Source organism: Corapipo altera, unplaced genomic scaffold (genome assembly GCF_003945725.1).
Source record: "Corapipo altera isolate COAL_440 unplaced genomic scaffold, ASM394572v1 61057, whole genome shotgun sequence".
NCBI classification, from domain to species: domain Eukaryota; kingdom Metazoa; phylum Chordata; class Aves; order Passeriformes; family Pipridae; genus Corapipo; species Corapipo altera.
Genome location: NW_020885010.1, coordinates 33253 through 57542, shown reverse-complemented (window position 1 = coordinate 57542; position 24290 = coordinate 33253). Strand labels below are relative to the sequence as shown.

Here is a 24290-nt window from a genome sequence, read left to right as displayed (position 1 = left end):
ATTTAATATGAATAGAGCAATTTTTCTGAAAATCAGTTAACCAAACTGTATATTGGGTGTCACTGAGAACTAATTTTACCAATTCTTCCCAGTCATATGTGGTGAAAGGATAGATGTAACTCAATGCCTCCAAATATTTGAAAATATTGGTTAAAGACAGACCAGAACCTCTTATCAAATGCCTCAGGTTCTCTGTAGCCCTATATAGGGTTGGACTCTGAGGGGACTGGCTTTGGCTAATATCATCTGGGCATGCCTGATTAACATTCAGGCTTTCCATACGAATTGCCTTGTCTAGACATTGTTCCCACATGTTAGCTGACTTCTCCCCATTTGCCTTTTTGATCCCTCCCGTTGGAATCTTGTTTTGTTCCTTCTCCCCCTCCTCCCATCCCTCCCAGTTCTCCCCCTTGTAGCCCCGGTGAGACCGGTTCCCTGTTGGGGGGTGGTGGGCGGTACAGGCGGCCAGTAGGGGGCGGAGTTGCCTCCCTTCTCGTGTCTGTGGGTGGGGCGGGGTTGCACCTGGGTCGGAAGAGAAGGGTCAGGGTTTGGGATGTGAGGATGGGAATATGGCTGTGGCCACACTGGGCCACGTGGTCGCTGGTCATCCACAGCGAAATGGGGTATGTACGCTGAATTAGCCCCCCAATCGCTGTAACAGAATTGCCTGCTGTGGGCCCATAGGCCAGGAGCTTGCATGGCAATTCTGTCCCCTCCCAGCGACTGTGTTCTCCCGGCTCCCTCCTTCTGTCCTGGTGTGTTCCCTGAGTTTCTATTACTATGTTGTTTTGTGCTGCTATCAACAGTGTGTGCGGGGGGTGCGGTGTGGGTTTTTTGTTCTTCCCTGTGTGCTTTGTGCAGGCAGAGTTTATAACCAAGTAAACTGCTTTATATTGCAAAAACTGGCAATCGCCTGTGTGTGTGTTTCGTTTCAATGTATCATGAGGTTTCTATGGAAACAAGTGTCTGTGTTTACCTTATCTATGTGTTCTGAGTCCTTTGTGTAGCAGTTTTGTTTATCTGGCAGTCTTTTCTCTGCGGTTTTTTTCTCTCAGCGTCTCTGCGGGGTCCGGGTGTGTTGCGACTGTGGCGTGGAGGGGCGCGCGGGGGCGGCTCGGCGCGGGGCAGGATCGGTGCAGGCGACGGCGATGGCGGGCGGGGGGGCGGCTGGGCTCCTCGATGCGGCTGCAAACGGCGGGCGCGGGGCAGGGTCGGCGCGTGGCTAGCGGCGGCGGCTCAGTCACGTGGCAGCGAGTGCCGGTCGGGTGCTGCGGTCGGGGGTCGTGGCGCAGTTCTGCTTTTCCACGTGGCTTTTGAGCGCAGCGTGGTTTTGGCAGGGGCAGCGGGTGGTGTTGAGGCGGCGCTGGGCTCCGTTAGACGGATACTCTCGGCGCGGGTCCCTGCTGCGGCGCGGGGGGGCGGCCAACACACGTGCGTGGCTCGGCCGCTTCCCCGCGGTTGTAGACTGCGGTACGCGCGGGGGGAAGGGTGGCAGGGTCGCAGCGGCGCCTTTAAGCTCGGCGCGGAGCTGGTCGGAGGCGGCAAGTAGGCGGGGAGCCTCGACAGTTTCTGCTGAACAGAAACTGAAACGGGGCTCCGTGGGGGCCCGGCGGTGGCTGGAGATGTTAAGAGGCGGCAGCAGGAAAGCTGCTTCTCGCACGTGGTCCTGCCGCAGCAGTCGGCAGCGGCAAGGCCACTTTTACCAGATGGCCGACACGCGGGAACCAACAGGGTTTTCCCTGACGATCTTAAGGTGCTCCGCGGCTCGGGTCTCCGAGCTGCAGGCACGCTGCCGTTCAGGGAGCAGTCTTACGCGTGCGGGGTGCCTTCCAGCTGGACTCACCGCATTTGATGTTGTGTTGGACCCTCTCCGCTCTCTCCGGTTGCTGCTCGACCTTTCGGTTTCTTCTTCAACTTCTTTCTTCTCTTCTCTCGTGCACTTTCCTAATATTTTTGGAGCTCCTAAACTAACTTTCCGTTTCTCAGATGCCCTGAGACCACGGCTTTACTGACGTCAAGGTTTTTTGCGGTAAAGGCTCCCGTCTCCGAGAATTGAGACAATCCCGGAACCACCGGCTAATTTCCTGATTCAGGAGAATATGTGGCTTAATATAAGCTAAAAGAGTCCAGGATAATTGGCTTAATATAAGCGAAAATGTCCCTTTCGGGTTGCCATATGTAGCGGCGCGGCCCTTGTATAACAAGGAATAAGATGCTCCTCGTGCGGTGGTGTGGTCAAAGAGACTTTATTTCAAACTCGGCGCGGTTTTATTCCTTAACACCATGTGACTTCCTTAACCAACCAGGTTACTTATGTCGGGGCATGCTCTCTTGGGCTCTGTTACCTCGGCACATCCCCTGTGCCCTTAGACATGCCTCCCACAGACAAGGTTGTGTTAGGTCAAGGGTTGGACTCGATGATCTCAGAGGTCTTTTCCAACCTAGTTGATTCTGTGATTCTGCGAAAAGGCTGATTTTCTTTTTTTTAATTAAGAAACCACTTGCTTAAACACATATGAGAAGCCAGGAAGGTTTTACTGTTTACTGGACCTTGGATTAAAGGCAAAACTCATACAACAGTAAATCAATGGCAGAGTTATAGAAAGAAGAAACCTCCTTTACATTTCAGGAGTTAAATGTTTTGAATGAGCTGTGAATGCAGTGGTCTTTCCTGAAGATGTAAATTCTTGTTTGATAATTGGTAGCTTGCAGGAAATAATTACCAAAAATATTTTATTCATGTAGCCTCAGTGAAATCTCTGTTATAGGGTGTGCACTTTAATAGGAACATTAAGGCAAAAGTAGTTGATTTCAGATATTTGCTGTAGAAGATGATAATGGGCTTTTTTCTTAGGCACACTAAATTTTTCTTTCCTGTAGGTTGTTCATCAAAGTGTTGCAGAAAACTCTAATCAGAAGGTGCCTTCCTTTACTACAACTACCCTGGATGACATTCTAAAGTCATTTTCTGATGTCAGTGTTATCAGAGTAGCTAGTGGCTACTTACTAATGGTAAGAAATTAAATTCTATTTGTTTAATTGACTCCAGTAGTATAGCAGGGTTCAAATGGCTGCCTTCTTGTTACCAGTCAACAGTCCAGAACATTTTCAGAATACTTAAAATAAAATCATAGAATCATAGAATCAGACGGGTTGGAAAGGACCTCCAAGATCGTCAAGTCCAACCCTTGATCCACTACCACCACGGTTACTAGACCATGGCACTAAGTGCCACATCCAGTCTCATCTTAAAAACCTCCAGGGACGGAAAATCCACCACTTCCCTGGGCAGCCCATTCCAATGTCTGATCACTCTCTCTGTAAATTTTCTTCCTAATATCCAACCTAAACCTCTCCTGGCAGAGCTTAAGACCATGCCCTCTTGTCCTACTGCTGGTTGCCTGGGAGAAGAGACCGACGCCCACCTGGCTACAACCTCCTTTCAGGTAGTTGTAGAGAGTGATGAGGTCTCCCCTGAGAAAAATTGCAGTTTGTAAACATTTGCCTCAGGGTTGTCACCTATTCTTCTATGTAACATCCCTGATATGTCTGTTCTGTTTAAAAACACTTGTAAGCTATGTGTACTGTTGGGGGGAGATGGCGAATAGAGAAGGATCCATTTTAATCCAATCCTTACTTTACTTTCAGCTTGCCTATGCCTGTTTAACAATGCTGCGGTGGGACTGTGCAAAGTCTCAAGGTGCTGTGGGGCTGGCAGGAATCTTCTTGGTTACTCTCTCAGTGGCTGCAGGACTGGGTCTGTGCTCATTGATTGGAATTTCCTTTAATGCTACCACAACTCAGGTATTAAGGAGCCAAAAGTCTGCTGCTAAATTACAAGAACTTTGTTAGTAAATAAACACATCTGAATCAATCTTTGAGGAAAAACAAACCAAGAAAGTATTTTGATTTTTTGATTTTTACTTGCTTCTTTCTCCTATCCAGTAGCTTGTGCTGTGAGAAATTAAGAGAACGTGCTGCCAGATAATTTTAAGAAAAAGGCAGATATCCTGCAGTTTGTTTAATTATGTAGATTCTAGAATATTTGTTTTTCTATGTCTCAATATGAGTGCAAGCATCCAGTTGTACACAAGAAGCTGCAAGTTTTGCCCTTACATCCAAATATATAGGGATGTTCAACTCCTGAAAATATTTTGAAAATAACTTGAAATATTATCTGTTATTCTTTGACTACCAAAAGCTTGAATTACTTTTAGTGAGGTTTTATACCTGTAAATGGTATACTGCAAGTTCCTCATCAGTCTTTCAGAATGAAAATTAATAGCTGTATTGCATCACATTGATTTTCATTTTAACCTTGGATTTCTCTTCAGAGTGTAGTGTAAAGTTTATTTTCATTAGCCATCTAACGACTATCTGCATGGTAAATCATAAGAATAATATAAAAATGCTAATGTTTTCTTTGCTTGTTTTGTTTCTTCCCCAAGGTTTTGCTTTTTCTTGCTCTTGGAGTTGGTGTAGATGATATATTTCTTCTGGTACATGCATTTAGTGAAACAGGGCAGAATAAGAGAATTCCATTTGAGGTAATGACAAAATGGGGTGTTTGGGGAAAATAAAAGAATCAAGTAAAAGAAAAAACCTCGTAGAGGAAAATATACCTAGAATTAGTTAGTAATGATTTTTTAAAAAAACTTTTGTTCTAGAGATCTTTGTCCTAGGGCCTGGTTTTCTTTCCTTTTATTTATAATTAACCATGACATTCACATATTCACATTTTGAAATCTAAGATCCTACTCACTTTTATAATCCTTTCCTTTTATTGACCTTTTTATTCTCGGTCCAGAGTTTCATATCCAAAGTACAAATCATTTAAAAGCAATATATATTTGTCAGTTTGGTTTTGTACAAGCAATGTCTTCCATGTGCTCTTTCCAGTTGGTTTGGCATGCAGGCAATACAAACTCATTGTGCTATAACCTTCATATGCTTCAAAGTAACCTACTGCATCGGGAAAGGGTCCTGTGTTTGATCCTCTGTTTTTTGTGTGGTTCCTGGGATTTCTGTTTGTTGGGTTTTTTTTCTCACATGCTTCTTCAAGACATTATGTATCTACACTGGTAATGTATGCTTATTTTGTCTGAAAAATGTTAAGAACACCAAGTGACTGCACTGATACAAAACACATCCTACTTAACTGATGTATTTGATATAATACCAGTATCCATTTATCTTTGACTTTTGAAGCCAGTGTCATCTTTGATAATGTTTGCTACCCTCAAAAAATGTAAGCACTTCATACATCATCTGTTTTTTTCCTGGACAGTGTACTTAGTATGTTGTTTACTCTTACAAACTCTCAAATGCATACTTTTATTCAGAAATTCCTTGTAATACTTTTCACTGTTACCATGTTATATCTGTAGGATGATCTCTTCATTTGAACAACATCACCTTATTCATTTTCCTTTGTTTTTCAGGACAGAACAGGTGAATGTTTGAAGCGAACAGGAGCAAGTGTAGCCCTTACATCTATCAGCAATGTTACTGCTTTTTTTATGGCTGCCTTAATCCCTATTCCTGCTTTACGAGCATTTTCACTCCAAGTAAGTTTTTATGTTGTTTTGTTAGCTCTTGTAGATGGTGTCATTGTGGAAATTAATGATAATGTTAAAGACCATGTTCAGTGCTTCTGCAGTTCACTCAACCAATACAGGATTACTGTTTACTATAGTTTACCATAGTTCTTGGTGGTAGCCAACTGCTTTCTCCTCTTGATTCTGCTCCTTCCATTTCTCATACCTTGAGTCTCATATCCTGTTCGTGAGTGAAAGAATATCCTGCCCCATCCCAACTAAGTTGAGTGCAAAAACCAAGCAGAAACAAGTCTCCAGCAAGATTTGAATTCTTAAGGCAGTCTAGATCAGTACACTATACTCTAGTTTACACCATCACATTCCTAAGTAGGAATTTAATCCTTTCATTGAGGTTTGTCGAATTTGCTGCTATTACAAACCATAACCAAAGTGCATTTGACACATTAATAATTACTGCAGCAGTTTGTACTGACTTGTTCCCAATGTAATTTTAGCAAAATGTTGGAGAAAAATTCTAGAATTTTCTGTGATTTTTCTGTGCTGAAGCATGTATTTCCTGACACAGTTGGTAAGTGAGCCTACCAGGGGAGGTGCCCCACTGGATCTGCTGTTTACAAACAGAGAAGGGCTGGTGGGAGATGTGGTGGTTGGAGGCTGTCTTGGGCACAACGACCATGAAATGATAGAGTTTTTGATTCTTGGTGAAGTAAGGAAGAGGGCAAGCAAAACTGCTACCCGGGATTTCTGGAGGGCAGACTTTGGCCTGTTCAGGACACTGTTTTGGAGAGTCCCTTGGGAAACAGCCCTTAAAAAGAAAGGGGTCCAGGAAAGCTGGGCATACTTAAAGAAGGAAATCTTAAAGGCACTGGAGCAGACCTTCCCCATGTGCCAAAAGACGAGTCAGTGGGGAAGACCAGCCTGGTTGAACAGGGAGCTTTTGCTGGAACTCAGGGGAAAAGAAGAGAGTTTATGCCTTTGGAAGAAGGGGACGGTAACTCAGGAAGGGTACAAGGATGTCATTAGGTCAGGCGTAGAGGGGGCGTTACCAGGAAATGCAAGGACAATTTAAATGAGGCAAGACCAAAACTAACAGTCAGTTGGTAAGGCGGCAGCAGCGGCAAGTGAGGTAAGTCTGGTGGACAGGATTAGATCAAACTGTACAGGGACGTTCCCAAGCTCAGGGATACCCAAGCAGCAGCCCCGAGCCTCGTCAGGACCTGGAAGCCCCATCAGGCACGGAGGGTGTGTTGCTGGGAACAGTGAGGGCAATTTAAACATCTCTAAAGGAGCACGAGCGATCTGGAGCATGGCACAGCCATTTGCACAGGCAGGGTGAGCAGGAAGGGCTCCTCTCCGACCATCAGGGAGCAGCCAATAGAGGCAGCAAACAGACTCAGTATCTGGTGAAGAGCACAATAAGATCCTTTCAGTCCCAACCTTATTAGTGTACTAGTGTAACCTTCTTCAGTTATGGTATTGACACACCATAGAGCTCAATCCTCTGTAGCTGCAGGAGTCACTGAACCAGCTGTGTCAGAGGCCTCCAACCAGACAGACCTGATGATGGTAGATATAGCTCTACGGGTCACAGGTTCCCAGGAGCGCCTGATGCTTCTCTGTGAAGCTGGGGCAGACAAACAGTTATTTTGCAGGTTGAAGAGCTGTGTTGCCAGGTGAGGGAGCTACAGGATGAAGTGAATAGGCTGCATAGTATTCGAGCAAAAGAACAAGAGATTGACCAGCTATTTACAGAGATGCTACAGTCTGAAGACTCTCAGGAGTCCTGAACCTCCATTGCTGTGGAGAAGCAGATGGACTCAGAACCCTGCAATAGTCAAGGGTCTGTTGAAGATGAAGGCTGGAAGCAGGTCACTGTGAGGTGAAGATTCCTCCTCCTTCTGAAAGTTTAACAAGTAGAACTGGCACCTTCTACAACAGGTATGAGGCCCTGGAACTAGAAGACCAGAATACTGATGAGGTGGGTGAAGGTCCTTCTGGGACAGAGGGGCCTCCTAAAGCAACGCCACCTATACCCTGCATCACCATCTCCTCTGTTAAGAGGAAAAGAAGGGTAGTTTTAATAGGAGACTCCCTTCTAAGGGGAACAGAGGGCCCAATATGCAGACCCAACCCAACTCACAGGGAAGTCTGCTGTCTCCCAGGGGCTTGGATAAATGACATTACTGGAAAACTCTCCAGTCTAGTAAGGCCCTCTGATTACTATCCGTTATTGGTTGTTCAAGCCAGCAGCGACAAAATAACAAGAAGTCCAAGGGCATCAAAAGAGACTTCAGGTTGAAGGATCAGGAGCACAGGTAGTGATTTCATTGATTCTTCCAGTAACAAGTAATAATATTGATAGGAATAGGCAGATCCATCAGATCAACACATGGCTCCGAGGCTGGTGTAAGTGGAAAAATTTGGGATTTTTTGACCATGGGATGATCTACTCAACAACTGGTCTGCTGACACCTGATGGGATGCACCTTTCTCAGAAGGGAAAAAGAGTTCTAGCACAGGAGCTGTCAGGGCTTGTTGACAGAGCTTCAAACTAGCTTGGAAGGGGAAAAAGGACAAAACCAGGCTTGCCAGTGATGAGCGATGGGACAGTGTGCCAAAACTTGAGGAAATGAGTATTAATGGAATCCCTCACTCTGTTTCATGAGGTGTTGGCCACAAAGTACCACACCTGAAACATTTCTGCACTAATGCATGCAGCATGAGGAACAAACAAGAAGAGCTGGAAGCTTTGGCCTAGTCCCACAGGTTTGACATCACTGGCATAAGTGAAATCTGGTGGGATGAGTCCTGTGACTGGAGTGCCATGTTGGTTGATTACAGGCTCTTCAGGAGGGATAGGCAGGGCAAAAGAGGCAGAGGGGTGGTGCTATATGTGATGGAGGGGCTAGAATGTATGGAGATTACAGTTGGCAATGGCATAGCTGAGAACCTCTGGGTAAGAATCAAGGGACAAACAAATAATGTGAATGTCATCGTGGGAGTCTACTACTGACCACCTAGCCAGGATGATAATGCCAATGAATTATTCTTTGAGGAACTAAGAGGCACCTACAAATCAACTGCCCTTGTCCTTTTGGGGGACTTTAACTTGCTGGATGTTAACTGGGAACACCACACACCTGGCACAAACAGGTCCAGAAGATTCCTAAAACACCAGAATGACAACTTCATGATACAAGTACTAAGAGAACCAACTAAGAGAGATGCCCTACTTGATTTGTTGCTTTTTAACAGAGAGGGTCTTGTGAGTGAAGTGAAGATTGGTGGCCACCTTGGCCACAGCAACCATGAAGCAATTGAGCTCAAAATCTCTGTTGACAGGAGGAAAAGTGCCAGCAAGACTTCAACTCTGGACATGAGGAGAGCAGACTTCAGGCTACTCAGGGAATTAGTAAGTAAATTCCCCTGGGAAAACACTTTTTCAGGTGCTGGGTTCCATCAGTGCTGGTCGCTTTTTAAGCACTACCTTCTAAGGGCACAGGAACAGGCAATTCCCAAATGTCAGAAGTCCAGCAGGTGAGGCAGAAGACCAGCTTGGCTGAGCAGGGATCTTCTTTTGGAAATAAGGCAAAGAAAGGCGTATGTTCAGTGGAAGCAAGGTCAGCTGACATGGGAGGAATACAGTGATGCTGATTGCTACTGAGGGAGGAAATTTGTGCAGTCAAAGCTCAATTGGAGTCGAAGCTGGGCAGTACTGTAAGGGACAATAAAGAGGGTTTTTTTAATATGTTAATAGCAAAAGGCAGTGCAGAAACAACATAGACCTGTTACAGGATGAGGATAGTCATCTCACAAACAGGGACAGAGTCAAGGCAGAGATGTTTAATGCTTTCTTTCCCTCTGTCTTCAACCCTGATGACAGGCTAAGGGGGTCCCAGTGGCTGAGCTGGAGGCCCATGACTGCGAGAACGATCAACTTCTAGTTGACCCTGATGTTGTGAGGGATCTACTGCTCCAGCTGGATCCCTATAAGTCTATGGGGCCTAATGGGATTCATCCAAGAATCCTCAAGGAGCTGGCTGATGTCATCACAGAACCTGTCTCAATGATTTTTGAGTGGGCTTGGGAATCTGGAGAGGTCCCAGCTGACTGGAAGCTGGTAAATGTTGTCCTGATTTTCAAGAAGGGGAAGAAAGAGGACCCTGGAAACTACAGGCCTGTCAGTCTCCCTTCAGTGCCTGGTAAAATCATGGAAAAGATTCTTCTGGGAGTTATTGAAAAACACCTGAAGGGCAACATAATCATCACTCACAGCCAACACAGCTTCATGAGGGGAAATCCTGCTTGTTGAACCTGATTTCCATCTATGACAGGGTAACCCACCTGGTTGATCAAGGGAAGCCAGTTGATGTAATCTCTTTGGACTTCAGCAAAACCTTTGATACCATCTCTCAAAGGACCCTTCTGGACAAAATGTCCAGCACACAGTTGGATAACCATGGTATGCGATGGGTGAGCAACTGGCTCATGGGTCAGGCTCACAGAGTTATAGTGAATGAGGCAACATCAGGTTGGTGACATGTCACTTAGTGGGGTTCCGCAGGGCCCCATCCTCCGCCCAGTTGTCTTCAACATCTTCATAAACAACTTGGACACAGGACTCGGTATACTAAGTAAGTTTGCTGCCGACACTAATGTGGGAGGAGCCGTTGACTCCCTCGAGGGCAGAGAGGCCCTGCAGAGAAACCTCGACAAATTAGAAGGCGGGGCAATCACCGACCATATGAAGTTTAACAAGGGGAAGTTCTGGGATCTGCACCTAGGATGGAGCAACCCTGGTTGTGTGTATAGACTGGGGAATGAGAGGCTGGAGAGTAGCACTGTGGAAAGGGACCTGGGGGTCCTGGTTGATGGCAAGTTGAATATGAGTCATCAGTGTGCCCTGGCAGCCAGGAGGGCCAACTGTGTCTTGGGGTGCATTAAGCACAGCATCAGCAGAAGGTCAAGGGAGGTGATTGTCCTGCTCTGCTCTGCACTGGGATAGCCTCACCTTAAGTACTGTGTGCAGTTTTGGGCACTACAATATTAAAAAGACATTAAACTATTAGAGAGCATCCAGAGGAGGGCCATGAGAATGGTGAAGGGTCTGGAGGGGAAGCCTTATGAGGAGCAGCTGAGGTCACTTGGTCTATCCAGCCCGGAGAAGAGGAGACTGAGGGGAGACCTTATTGCAATCTTTAACATCATCATGAGGGGGGAAGCAGAGGGCCTAGTATCGATCTCTTTACTCTCATGACCAGTGACAGGACTTGAGGAAATGTCATAAAGCTGAGTTGGGGGTGGTTTAGGTTAGATATTAGGAAAAAGTTCTTCACCTAGAGGGTGATTGAGCACTGGAACAGGCTCTCCAGGGAAGTGGTCACAGCACCAAGCCTGTCTGAGTTCAAGAAGCCTTTTGACAACGCTCTCAGGCACATGGTGTGAATCTTGGGGTGTCCTGCATAGGGCCAGGAGTTGGACTTGATGATCCTGATGGATCCCTTCCAACTCAGCATATTCTATGATTCTATGATATGATTCTATGTAGAGAGAAAATTTGAAAGGGGAAAACTCATCTAGAACTCAATCTGGCCACTGTTGTGAAAGATAATAAAAAGTGTTTTTATAAATACATTAACAACAAAAAGAGGGCAATTTAAGCATGCCTGCATCAATCTATTAAATGGTAAAGTGTTCATGATTGCAGCAACATGACCAACATTAGTAATTTGTTTACTGTTTTCTTCTAAATAGGCATTTTGGTACTTAATAACAGAGAAAGTAAAGGAGAATACAGACATTGGTTTGCTGCATAATTGAGCAAATATATGTGACGTCTTAAACTAGATCTTTAGTCCTGAATAGTTAGCAGTATTTAGTTCTGCTGACTTGCCAAAACCTGGATCTCTCTTCTTACAGGGTGTATGACAGTGAATTGTTTTATATTATGGCAAAGACCAGTTTGATTGTGTGAAATATTTTGAAGTATAACACTTCTTTTGGAAGAAGTGATTTATGTCATCTAAATCTTGGGGTACACAGCCCCCTGAGCTGGAAGACAGAGACAGGGAGCAGAATGAGGCCCTCATAATCTGAAGGGAAATGGTAATGACCAGCTACAAAACTTAGATGCACACGAGTCTATGGGACCAGATGGGATCCATCCAAGGGTGGTGAGGAAGCTGGTGGAAGTGCCCACCAAGCTACTTTTAATCATTTATCAGCAGTCCTCACTAACTGGGGAGGTCCCAGTTGACTAGAGGTTAGTAAATGTGGCACCCAGCTACAAGAAAGACCAGAAGGAGGATCCAGGGAACTACAGGCCTGTCAGTCTGACCTTGGTGCCAGGAAAGGTTATGGAACAGATCATCTTGAGTGCCATCACGGGGCACATACAGGACAAAAGGGTGATCAGGCCCAGTCAGTACAGTTTTAGGAAAGTCAGGTCCTGCTTGACAAACCTTATCTCCTTCTATGACAAGGTGACCCACTTAGTGGATAAGGGAAAGGCTGTGGATGTGGTTTACCTAAACTTTAGTAAAGCCTTTGACACCATTTCCCACAGCATTCTCCTGGAGAAACTGGCTGCTCATGGCTTGGAGGAGTGTACTGTTTGCTGAGTAAAAAAGTGCCTGGATGGGTGGACCTTGAGAGTGGTGGTGAATGAAGTTAAATCCAGTTGGTGGCCGATCACAAGTGGGGTTCCCCAGGGCCCAGTATTGGTGCCAGTTCTGCTTAATATCTTTATCAATGATCTGGATGAGGGGATCAAGTGCATCCTCAGTAAGTTTGCAGATGACACCAAATTGGGCTGGAGTGTTGATCTGCTGAGGGTAGGAAGGCTCTGCAGAGGGATATGGACAGTCTGGATTGAGGGGTTAAGACCAATTGTATGAGATTCAATAAAACTAAGTGCCAGTTACTGCACTTTGGTCACAACAACCCCATGCAGTGCTACAGGCTTTGGGAAGAGTGGCTGGAAATTTGCCTGACAGAAAAGGACCTGGGGTTGTTGGTCACAAGTGGCTAATATGACCCAGCCATGTGCCCAGGTGACCATAAAGGTAAATAGCATCCTGGCTTGTATCAGAGATAGTGTGGCCACCGTGACTAGGGAAATGATTGTCCCTCTGTACTCAGCACTGGTGAAGCCACAATTTGAATACTGTGTTCAGTCTTGGGCCCCTCACTACAAGAAAGACATTGAGGGGCTTGAGCATGTCCAGAGAGCAATGAAGCTGGGGAAGGGTCTAGACTCCAAGTCTTATGAGGAGCGACTGAAGGAACTGGAGTTGTTTAGCCTGGAGAAAAGAGGCTCAGGGGAGACCTTATCACTTTCTACAACTACCTGAAAGGAGGTTCTAGCGAAGTGGATGTTGATCTTTTTTCCCAAGTAGCAAGCAATAGGGCAAGAGGAAATGGCTTCAAGTTGTGCCAGAGGAGGTTTAGACTGGACATTAGGAAAAATGTCTTCACTGAAAGGGTTGTCAAGCACTGGAACAGGCTGCCCAGGGAAGTGTTTGAGTCACCTTTCCTGAAGGTATTTAAAAGACATGTAGACATGGTGCTTAGGGATGTGGTTTAGAGGTGGACTTGATGGTCTTAAGGGTCTTTTCCAACCTGAATGATTCTATGATTCTTTGACCCAAACTCAAACATCTAACACATTTTAAGCAGCAAAAAGGATACTTCACTAGGAATCAGAAGAGAGGTCCCATTTTCCCATTTTCTGGCTTTGCAGTGACTGTGCTTTTTAGAAGCTACTTCAGCCTAAATCCCACTGTCCCTATATGAACCCAGTATAGATGGGTCATTTTATCCGCTATACTGCTGTGCTAATTTCTATGATCAAATTTTACTCAACCTGTTCTAACTTCTCATAGCAGATTGTGGTAGGTTACAATTTGGAATATATGTGGAGACCACAGCTGTAACTCTTACTGTAATTTGAGCATAAATTAAATTTATCCTTTTTTTAAGGTCTTTTTTTTTTTTTTGCCTGCTACCATATCTTATGACTTGCTGTAAACTGGATCAACAGAAATTCAGAAAAGGAAGCCCATGTCAAATGCATGGTGCTTTCCAAAAGTAAAACAAAAGACTAAGTTTCCAATGAGGTTTCAACATCTTCATGTATGAAAATGTTGATATTATTCAAAATGATATCCTAAACATCCACTGGTCAGATTATGTGACTAATACATCTGTTCTAGAACAAGCAGCAGTCACAAGTATTGAGGCCATGTTGCTGAGAACACAACTGCGTTGGGCAGGACACGTGTCGCAGTCTGATGAGACTGAACTGTTTACTAAAGAGGATGAGTTATGAGGTAGACCAAACTCCTCTCTCTCAGCAATTGTAATATCAAAATTAAGGGGCTTTACTCGAGGAAAATGTGGAAAAACAGAAGAAATAACAACCCTTTATTGAAAGATATATGTGTGTTGGCAAAAACAGCAGTAAAACCAAAGAAGAACTAGACAACAATCTCAGAGGGAAAAAAAAAAAACCAACAACAACAACAACAAAAAAAAGTCTAAATGAATACTTCTCTGTCCTTTAGCACAGTCCTAATTGTGGCCTGCAGGGGCACTGTTGGATCGCTGGAAGGTGCAGGGTCTGCAATGCCCTGTTGTGACCTGCAGGGGGCTCTGTGGGATCGCTGGAAGGTGTAGGACCTGCAGTACTTGGTCGTGGTCGGCAGGAGGCGCTGTGGACTCCGGCAGTCACACCGCGGGAAGAGGGGGGCTGGAGAGAGCAGTCCCGGAACGCGTGAGGAAGTTGAGAAGGAGATGAGGGGTCCTCCCCTCCGCGGGGACGAAAAGAAAAAAGAAAGGCAGGCAGTACACTCCCACGGGGACTCACTGCAGTCTCAGGTGGTGGTGTCTCAAAAAAAAACTCCCCCTCCTCTCCCGGGGGCAAGCAAACTCTCCGTTGAGGCACAGCAGCTCCAGGGAGCGGGACAGTCAGGCAGGTCAAAGACAGCAGGATGAGAAGTCGAACTGACCAGGATGAACAGCCAAAAGAAAACTAGACCTCCGGTCCCCCTCCCCAAAAGGAATGCCTGTCTGCACCCAAGGAACCAACAATGCCGTCTGCCCCTCACCCCTCCGAACAGAACCAGCCCTCCCTCCCTCTCCCGTCTCTCCAAATGGGCCATTAACCTAGGCAGGCTACATCCTTTGTAACGCTAAAGACCTCCCTTCTCCCGCGCTCACTCCGGTTTTTTTTTCCTTGGAGCGGGGCAGGGGAAGAAAAATTCCCCTGATTTCCTAATCTATAACATGTCTCCAGGATGAAGGACCACCGCCTCCCTAAGATCTTGCTTTATGGTGAACTTACCACCGGCTGCCGCAAGAGAGGAACCCCGAAGAAAAGATACAAGGACTCCCTGAAACAACATCTCAACCTTGGCCATATTGATCAACATAACTGGTCTACTCTGACCTCCAATCAGGACATCTGGAGACACACCATCTATAACGCTGCTGATGCTTTTGAGAAAACATGCAGGATCACTCTCGAGGAGAAAAGACAACGCAGAAAGAATCGTACCTTGCAGAATATATCTCCTAAGGAGTCTTTCTGCTGTGCCTTTTGCAATCGGATATGTCTGTCACGTATTGGCCTTTTTAGCCACCAGCGTACTTGCAACAAATGTGGATAGAGCCTTCCTAAATCTTCGTTCGCAAAACCTAACCATGATCATGATAAAAGTTATTTTTAAGGCAGTGATTAACATGGAATCTATCTGTAGGTATATTTGAGTGTTCAGAAATGAATGTTTGAGTGGTTCAGTCTTTTCTCAGGTGCATCTGTAATCTGTCATTCCTGATATATAGTAACCCTTTATATGTATATAAGAGATGGGAAAATGTGCAAAAAGGCCAACCCGAAAGCTGTATTGAGGATTTATTGGTACTGGAGAAATCTGTGTATATAAGTGTAGTGGGTTGACCTTGGCTGAATGCCAGGTGCTCACCAAGCCGCTCTATCACTCTCCTTCCCACTCAGACAGGGGAGAGAGAATAAGAGGGGAAAATGACTCGTGGATTGAGATAAGGCAGTTTACTAAAGCAAAAGCGAAAGTTTACACCTGCACAAGCGAAGAGGAAAATAACAAGGTTTATTCTCTACTTCCCATTAGCAAGAGATGTTTGATTACTTCCTGGGAAGCAGGGCTTCAACATGTGTAGCGGTTTCTCAGCAGGTAGACATTTGTCATGTGAAAGGGGAGGAGATTCACCCGACCCTTAGAGAGGGGAGATTTTCTCGGTCCTCAGTGATTTATTTGTCTGTCAGCGTCCCAAGGAAAATGAAACCTGTTATATCTGAACCAATCTGTCAGGTATTCCGTAAGGGGGGGACACCCCTCAAAAGGCCTTCCAACATGTTATTCCACAGCTGGCAAACTGTCAGCATCTTATAAAGGACTCACTCTAACAGTTTACAGAATAGCACTCTTTATTAATACAAATTGTGACAGATTAATAAGGTTGTGGTGTTTTGGGCTAGGCCTTCCTTGGTGACCAGTTTGTAACCAAGGAAGGGTCCAGATTTACCCAGCATTCCCTACGATTTTTACGTAAGCCAGATTATAAGAAGAAAGGAGGAGAGGCCTTCGTTCTCTTTCCTTCCGGCGGCTTGGAGGTGCAGGTTCCCTGCTGTTGAGTCTGCCGTGTTGGGGAGCGAGGCCTGGTAAGGCCTTGTCGACCTTGGGAGGCGGAGGTTGCTGGCGATCGTCCCGGAGTGACTCTCGGTTGTCCCAAGGAGAGTGGTGGGATATTTTCTTTGCTAACTCTTTAGTTACTAGATCTCGGGCTACTGATTGGGATATATATATATATATATTTTATTTTGGTTTTGTTCCTTTTCCCTTCTCCCTTCCCCTTCCCTTGTGAAATTGTATATATTTTAAATTGTATATATTTCAATTGTAACATAAGTGTAAATATATTTATATATATCACTTTAACTGTCTCTCTCGTTTCGGGTTTTCTTAGTTGGTTGTTTTTCTCCCTCTTCTCCCTGAGGTTTTGGGGGGGGGACGGACTTCTGGTGGTAAGGTTTGGAGACTTGGCAGGGAACCAGCTTCAAACCATATCACCTTATCTGGTGTTTCTGCCCGGTTTATCTCCGGTTATCTCGGTGTGTTTTGGTTTTGCCACGGTTGTTTTGGAACAAGTCTGGGAAGGGAGGCAAGTTGGTGCAAACACTGCCCATTGTTTGGGAACACTACCGGGAGAGTTGCCAAGAACCTATTGTTTATATAAATATTACTTTGTTTGGGAACAAAGGAAGAAAAATATATAAAAATGACCTTTTTATTCATTTTCTTGGTTATTTTGGCCGTTTTTATATATACTACTGGGTATCCAGTGAGAACTAACCCAAAAGGCATCTACCAATATCTGCCTTTCCTTAATTATGACATCAAAGGCCTATAGTGGCTGAGGTCCCTGGAATCAAAATTGGCCCCAATCCTTACATAAATTGTTTGGCAACAGTTATACTATTCCTAAAAGCCATGGAAGTGGTGTTTAACATTGGAAAGGTGGTGCGGTACTGTTTTTCTTGTTGCAGGAAACGCCAAAACTCAAAGGGATTTGCTGGAACTTTGGGAAGGGCCTTGAGAAAACCAGTCTCTGGATGGCAAGGAATCTGGGTCAACTTTGGAAAATTGGTAGGGTGTATGACACCTCCCATTAGTTGGGATTTCACACCAGAGCAGGTGTTTGATCCTGATGAGGTGGCACGTCGTCTGGCAGAAGGGTGTTTATCTTACGAGGACCCAAATATGCAGTTTTTTACTTTGTACTGGGGCCTGGCGAGTGCCTATCGAACTGCTGTGGACTATTCTCGGAAGACTAAGGTTGAGGCGGAAACTCAAACCCTGCCACCTGAGACCAATGCCACCTCTACTACACGCACTGAAAGCGGAACCCAGACTACACCACCTGAGATACCTCTCGCCCCTGTAGTGAAAAGGAAGTCATGGGTATCGGCGCCAAAAACTTTAAGCCTATGACCAGATGGAGAGCAAAACAGGTCAGAAGATAACGGAGAGGGGACTGATACTGATGCCAGTGCCAGAACTCCACCTCCACGAGCAGCACCACCCCCAAAAATGGAAACTACAGAGTTGCGGTCAATGACCCCATCAGAACTTCGGGACTTACAAAAAGATTACACTCGTCGGCCTGGTGAGCGAATTCTATCGTGGTTGCTCCGATGCCGAGACCGTGGGGCTAGAGGTCACATATTGTCAACTGCTGAAGCGGAACAACTAGCTTCCATCTCCGGAGACCGTGAACTTGATCGCTTAATTGCAGAGGAGAAACCCAACCTCAGTCTTTGGGCGTGACTTGTCTTAAGTGTGAGACAAAGGTTTCCATTTAAAGACTATTTACCATGCCCCATGAGGAGGTGGACCAAGATAGAAGACGCCATCCAGTACCTAAGAGAATTGGGATTGCTGGAACTTATGTATGATGACCCTCAATACGATCCCGTCACTGATGACCCAGAGGTTATCGCTTGCACAATGCCCATGTGGAAGAAGATAATCCAGGGTGCTCCTGCATCATATGTCCATATCTTGGCAGGAGTAATGCTTCCAAACATGCCAGAAACGCCTGTGAGCATGCTGTGTACGGTTCTGCGACATCTAAAAGAAACAGTAGAATCTAGGAATGAGTTTTCTAGAGACTATTCTGATTCTGGTTACAGACGAAGACCTGAGAGAGATGAGCCTTACGGGCGCTCTGATTATGAAGATGACTACGGAGACCACAGGGACAGACGCTACAGAGATAGATCAGCAGACCGGTCTCGACCACGATCTCGATCTTGGTCCCGGTCCCGCTCACGATCTTCCGTCACACGCAGAAGGAGCGAAAACCCTAAGCGTAGATCTAAGCGCAGTGAACTGTGGTCCTATCTGCGCGCCCAGGGAGAAAACATGAGGAAGTGGGATGGTGAACCTACTTCCAGACTTGAGACCAGAGTGAGAGAACTAAAACCCAAGGAAGCCAATAAGAAAGTTGTCTACGTTGTAGATGCAGATTTCTTTGAAAGAGAACTGAGATCTCCCAGACACAGGAAGACTGGGGTCCGTTTCCAGGATGACAAGAAAGCCTCTGACAAGCCGAAGCAAAGATCCGACGGTGAATGCTCCGACCAGAACCAATAGAGGGACCCTGCCTTCTGCCAGGAGAAGGAGAGGGAAGAGAAAGATAACAGAGTTTACTGGACTGTGTGGGTTCGATGGCCTGGCACATCGGATCCTCAGAGATACCAAGCTTTAATAGATACCGACGCACAGTGTACGTTAATGCCCTCAGGACATATGAGCACAGAGACTGTTTCAATTTCTGGGGTGACAGGAGGGTCTCAAGAGCTGTCGGTGGTAGAGGCTGAAATAAGCCTGACAGGAGACCAATGGGAAAAACATTCCATTGTGACAGGGCCAGAAGCCCCTTGCATTCTTGGCATGGATTACCTCAGGAGAGGATACTTCAAAGACCCGAAGGGATACTGATGGGCTTTTGGTATAGCCGCGGTGACTGAAGAGGAATCCAAACGGTTATCTGCCCTGCCCGACCTCTCAGAAGATCCTTCTGTTGTAAGATTACTGCAAGTTGAGGACCAGCGAGTGCCAACGGCCACTAAGACAGTGCATAGGCGACAGTACCGGACGAATCGAGATACTGTGATCCCCATCCATAAGATGATCCGCAAGTTGGAAAGCCAAGGGGATGTTAGTAGAACACACTCACCCTTCAATAGCCCCATTTGGACTGTACGTAAGTCAGATGGCGAATGGAGACTGACGGTGGACTATCGTGGCTTGAATGAAGTCACGCCACCATTGAGTGCTGCTGTACCAGACATGTTGGAGTTCCAATACGAGCTGGAGTCTAAGACAGCGAAGTGGTATGCTACCATCGACATCGCCAATGCATTTTTCTCCATTCCCCTAGCAGCAGAGTGCAGGCCGCAGTTTGCTTTCACGTGGAGAGGTGTGCAGTACACGTGGAACCAACTGCCCCAGGGGTGGAAGCACAGTCCAACAATCTGCCATGGACTGATTCAGGCCACACTGGAGAAGGGCAAGGCCCCAGAACATATCCAGTACATTGTTGACATTATTGTATGGGGGGACACAGCAGAAGAAGTTTTCAAGAAAGGAGAGGAAATCATCCAGATTCTCCTTGATGCCGGTTTTGCCATTAAGAAGAATAGAGTCAAGGGACCTGCCAGAGAGATCCAGTTCCTAGGGGTGAAATGGCAAGATGGACGATGTCAGATACCAACAGATGTCATCAATAAGATTGTAGCCATGGCTCCACCAACCAACAAGAAGGAGACGCAAGCTTTCCTGGGGGCCATAGGTTTCTGGAGAATGCACATCCCTGGGTATAGCCAGATTGTGAACCCTCTTCACTTTGTGACCCGTAAAAAGAATACCTTTCAATGGGGTCCTGAACAGCAACAGGCATTCAAACAGATCAAACAAGAGATTGCACATGCCGTGGCTCTTGGACCAGTTTGGACAGGACCAGACGTGAAGAACGTACTTTACACTACAACTGGAGATAAAGGTCCCTCCTTGAGCCTCTGGCAAAAGGTGCCTGGTGAGACGCGAGGGCGACCACTTGGTTTCTGGAGCCGAAGTTACAGGGGTTCTGAAGCCAACTATACTCCTGTGGAAAAGGAAATTCTGGCTGCCTATGAAGGCATACAAGCAGCCTCAGAAGTGATTGGCACTGAAACACAGCTTCTCCTAGCACCCTGACTACCAGTCCTGAATTGGATGTTCAAAGGGAAGGTGCCCCCTACGCATCATGCCACCGATGCTACGTGGAGCAAGTGGATAGCTTTGATTACGCAGCGTGTACGATTGGGAAGCTCAAATCGCCCTGGAATTCTGGAGGTTATCACAAATTGACCTGAAGGTGGGAACTTCAGTCTGGCAGAAGAAGAAGAAGAGCCAGTGAGCCGAGCTGAAGAAACTCCACCATTTGATCAACTGCCAGATGAAGAAAGGCGTTATGCCCTTTTCACTGATGGTTCTTGCCGTATTGTAGGAAGGAACCGGAAGTGGAAAGCAGCCATTTGGAGTCCCACCCGACGAGTGGCAGAAACTGCTGAGGGTCAAGGCGAGTTGAGTCAATTTGCAGAACTCAAAACCGTCCAATTGGCCCTGGACATTGCCGAACGAGAAGGATGGCCAAGACTCTACCTCTACACTGACTCGTGGATGATAGCCAATGCACTATTGGGATGGTTAGACCGATGGAAGAAGATGAACTGGAGGCGTGGAGGAAAACCCATCTGGGCTGCTGACTTGTGGCAGGACATCGCTGCCAGAGCGAAGAGTCTGAACGTGAGAGCCCACCATGTAGATGCCCATGTGTCCAAGAAGCGAGCTAATGAAGAACACGATAACAACAGAGAAGCGGACCGAGCTGCACAGATAGGAGTGTCACAAGTAGACCTAGAGTGGCAACAGAAGGGAGAGTTGTTCTTAGCTCGATGGGCCCATGATGCTTCTGGTCATCAGGGCCGAGATGCCACCCACAGATGGGCATGAGACCGAGGGGTGGATTTAACCATGGATATAATTTCTGAAGTTATCCATGATTGTGAGACTTGTGCCGCTATTAAGCAGGCGAAAAGACTGAAACCCCTGTGGTATGGTGGATGATGGGATAAGTATAAGTATGGAGAGGCATGGCAGGTTGATTATATCACACTGCCACAGACCCGCCAAGGTAAGCACTATGTACTTACCATGGTGGAAACAACCACCGGATGGTTAGAGACTTTTTCAGTGCACCACGCAACAGCCCAGAATACCATTCTGGGCCTTGAAAAGCAAGTCCTGTGGAGACACGGGACTCCAGAGCGTATTGAGTCGGACAACGGGACTCATTTTAAAAATGAATTAGTCACCAATTGGGCAAGGGAACATCGTATCGAATGGGTGTACCACATTCCCTATCATGCACCAGCTGCTGGGAATGTTGAAAGATAAAACGGACTGCTGAAGACAACTCTACAGTCACTAGGTGAGGGAACTTACAAGAACTGGGATAAGAACTTAACCAAAACCACCTGGCTAGTTAACACCAGGGGTTCTGTTAATCGAGCTGGCCCTGCACAAGCAGAATCCCTCCACATTGTTGATGGAGATAAAGTTCCAGCAATCCATTTGAGGAGAATGCTAGGGAAAGCTGTTTGGGTTACCCCTGCCTCAGGCCAAGACAAACCCATTCGTGGGATTGTCTTTGCTCAAGGACCAGGACATACGTGGTGGGTAATGAGGAAGGATGGAGTGATCCAATGCGTGCCCCAAGGAAATTTAGCCTTGGGGAAAAACTAATTGTATGTCCTGAGTTGTGTTTTTACAGGAAACCAGTCACCAGATGAGAGAGAGAGAGACCTGAACTAAGCTGATGCCAATATCCAGTGATGAGACAGCTCAGAATGACGAAACAGCCATAAATCAGAACTGCAATTGTGACTGAGGAGACCAAAGATCTGGACTGAATTGAACTGATGTCAGTATTGATTTCCAACGACGAGACAACTGCGCCGAGAGACCAACAAGGACTATATATGTATATGTGTATATATATGCGCGAGATGTAGGCGAACGTGAGACATAGGTGTTACGCAAAAATAGTATGGAATAAGGGGTGGAGAATGTGGTGGTTTGGGCTAGGCCTTCCTTGGTGACCAGTTTGTAACCAAGGAAGGGTCCAGATTTACCCAGTATTCCCTACGATTTTTACGTAAACCAGATTATAAGAAGAAAGGAGGAGAGGCCTTCGTTCTCTTTCCTTCCGGCGGCTTGGAGGTGCAGGTTCCCTGCTGTTGAGTCTGCCGTGTTGGGGAGCGAGGCCTGGTAAGGCCTTGTCGACCTTGGGAGGCGGAGGTTGCCGGCGATTGTCCCGGAGCGACTCTCGGTTGTCCCAAGGAGAGTGGTGAGATATTTTCTTTGCTAACTCTTTAGTTACTAGATCTCGGGCTACTGATTGGGATATACATATATATATATATAATTTTGGTTTTGTTCCTTTTCCCTTCTCCCTTCCCCTTCCCTTGTGAAATTGTATATATTTTAAATTGTATATATTTCAATTGTAACATAAGTGTAAATATATTTATATATATCACTTTAACTGTCTCTCTCGTTTCGGGTTTTCTTAGTTGGTTGTTTTTCTCCCTCTTCTCCCTGAGGTTTTGGGGGGGGGACGGACTTCTGGTGGTAAGGTTTGGAGACTTGGCAGGGAGCCATCTTCAAACCATATCAGGTTCATAGGTTGTTGGTGATAGTGCCTAGCTGCAAAAACGTAGTTAAAGCAATCTAATGATACTATAAAGCAAGCACAAGCATAAACTCTAATACAAAACAATCTACCAATATGGTCTTTTACAAACTTTATGATTCTATGATTTTAGTAGTTATGTCTTCAGTCAATCAGCAGGACCAAAGTCTTACTTTAAGCAGGCTGGAGACAGCAAAAGAGAAATATCAGTAAAAACCACTCATCAAACTCAGTAGGTTACTATGATTTTGTATTGGGTTTGTGTGGCGAGGTTTTGGTAGTGGGGAAGGCTATAGGGCTGGCTTCTTAGAGAAGCTGCTAGAAGCTTGCCCTATGTCAGATAGAACCAATGACAGCTGGTTCCAGGACAGACCTGTCACTGGCCAAGGCCGAGCCAATCAGTGATGGTGGTAACACCTCTGTGATAACATATTTAAAAAGGGGAAAAGTTATTGTGCAGGAGCAACTGCAACCAGAGAAGAGATGAGTGAGAATATATGTGAGAGGAACACCTGCAGACACCTAGGTCAGGAGAGAAGGAGGGGCAGGCGGTGCTCCTGCCACCAAAGCTGAGATTCCTGTGCAGCCCGTGGTGCAGCCCATGATGAAGCAGATGTGCCCCTGCAGCCCATGGAGGTTAACGGTGGAGCAGAGACCCACTTGCAGCCTGTGGAGGACTCCACACCGGAGCAGGTGAATGCCTGAAGTAGACTGTGACTCTGTGGGAAGCTCACGCTGGAGCAGGCTCCTGGCAGGACCTGTGGACCTGGGGAGAGAGGAGCCTACACTGGAGCAAGTTTTCTGGCAGGAATTGTGACCCCATGGGGGACCCACACTGGAGCAGTTTGTGAAGAAGGTTAACCTGTGGGAAGGACTCACATTGCTACAGGGTGGTTAAGGCGGTGGCCGGTTGAATCCCTCGTGCTCAGCAGGTGGAGGTTTGGATCCCATCCTCAGTGAAAAGGAAAATTTGGACAGGGGGAGGGTGATTCCAGCGTCAGAGCACCTGCTTGGGATGTGGGAGGTGTGGGGATTGGTTCCCAGCTTTTCCAGTAGTGGGACTTTGCTTTCCTCGACAAATTAGAGGACTGGGCAATCACCAACCATATGAAGTTCAACAAGATGAAGTGCTGGACTCTGCACCTGGGATGGGGCAACCCTGGATGTACAGACAGACTGGGGAATGAGATGCTGGAAAGCAGTGCCATGGAAAGGCACCTGGGAGTCCTGGTCGATGGAAAGTTGAATATGAGTCAGCAATGCCCTGGCAGCCAGGAGGGCCAACTGTGTCCTGGGGTTCATTAAGCACAGCATCGCCAGCTGGTCAAGGAAAGTGATTGTCCCACTCTGCACTGAGGAGGCCTCACCTTGAATATTGTGTGCAGTTTTGGGCAC

The 24290-nt window shown here is 46.3% G+C and overlaps 1 protein-coding gene across 1 annotated transcript in view; it reads left to right on the top strand.

Annotated features, from left to right (window-relative positions):
- The window catches only part of LOC113958853 (protein patched homolog 1-like), a gene marked incomplete at its 3' end in the record, with an annotated part of 65604 nt that overhangs the window by 14389 nt on the left and 26925 nt on the right, over nucleotides 1-24290 (top strand). The window contains 4 exon segments of the mRNA XM_027667436.1: nucleotides 2881-3012; nucleotides 3649-3804; nucleotides 4449-4547; nucleotides 5442-5567. Coding sequence (XP_027523237.1) covers nucleotides 2881-3012; nucleotides 3649-3804; nucleotides 4449-4547; nucleotides 5442-5567 — 513 coding nt within the window.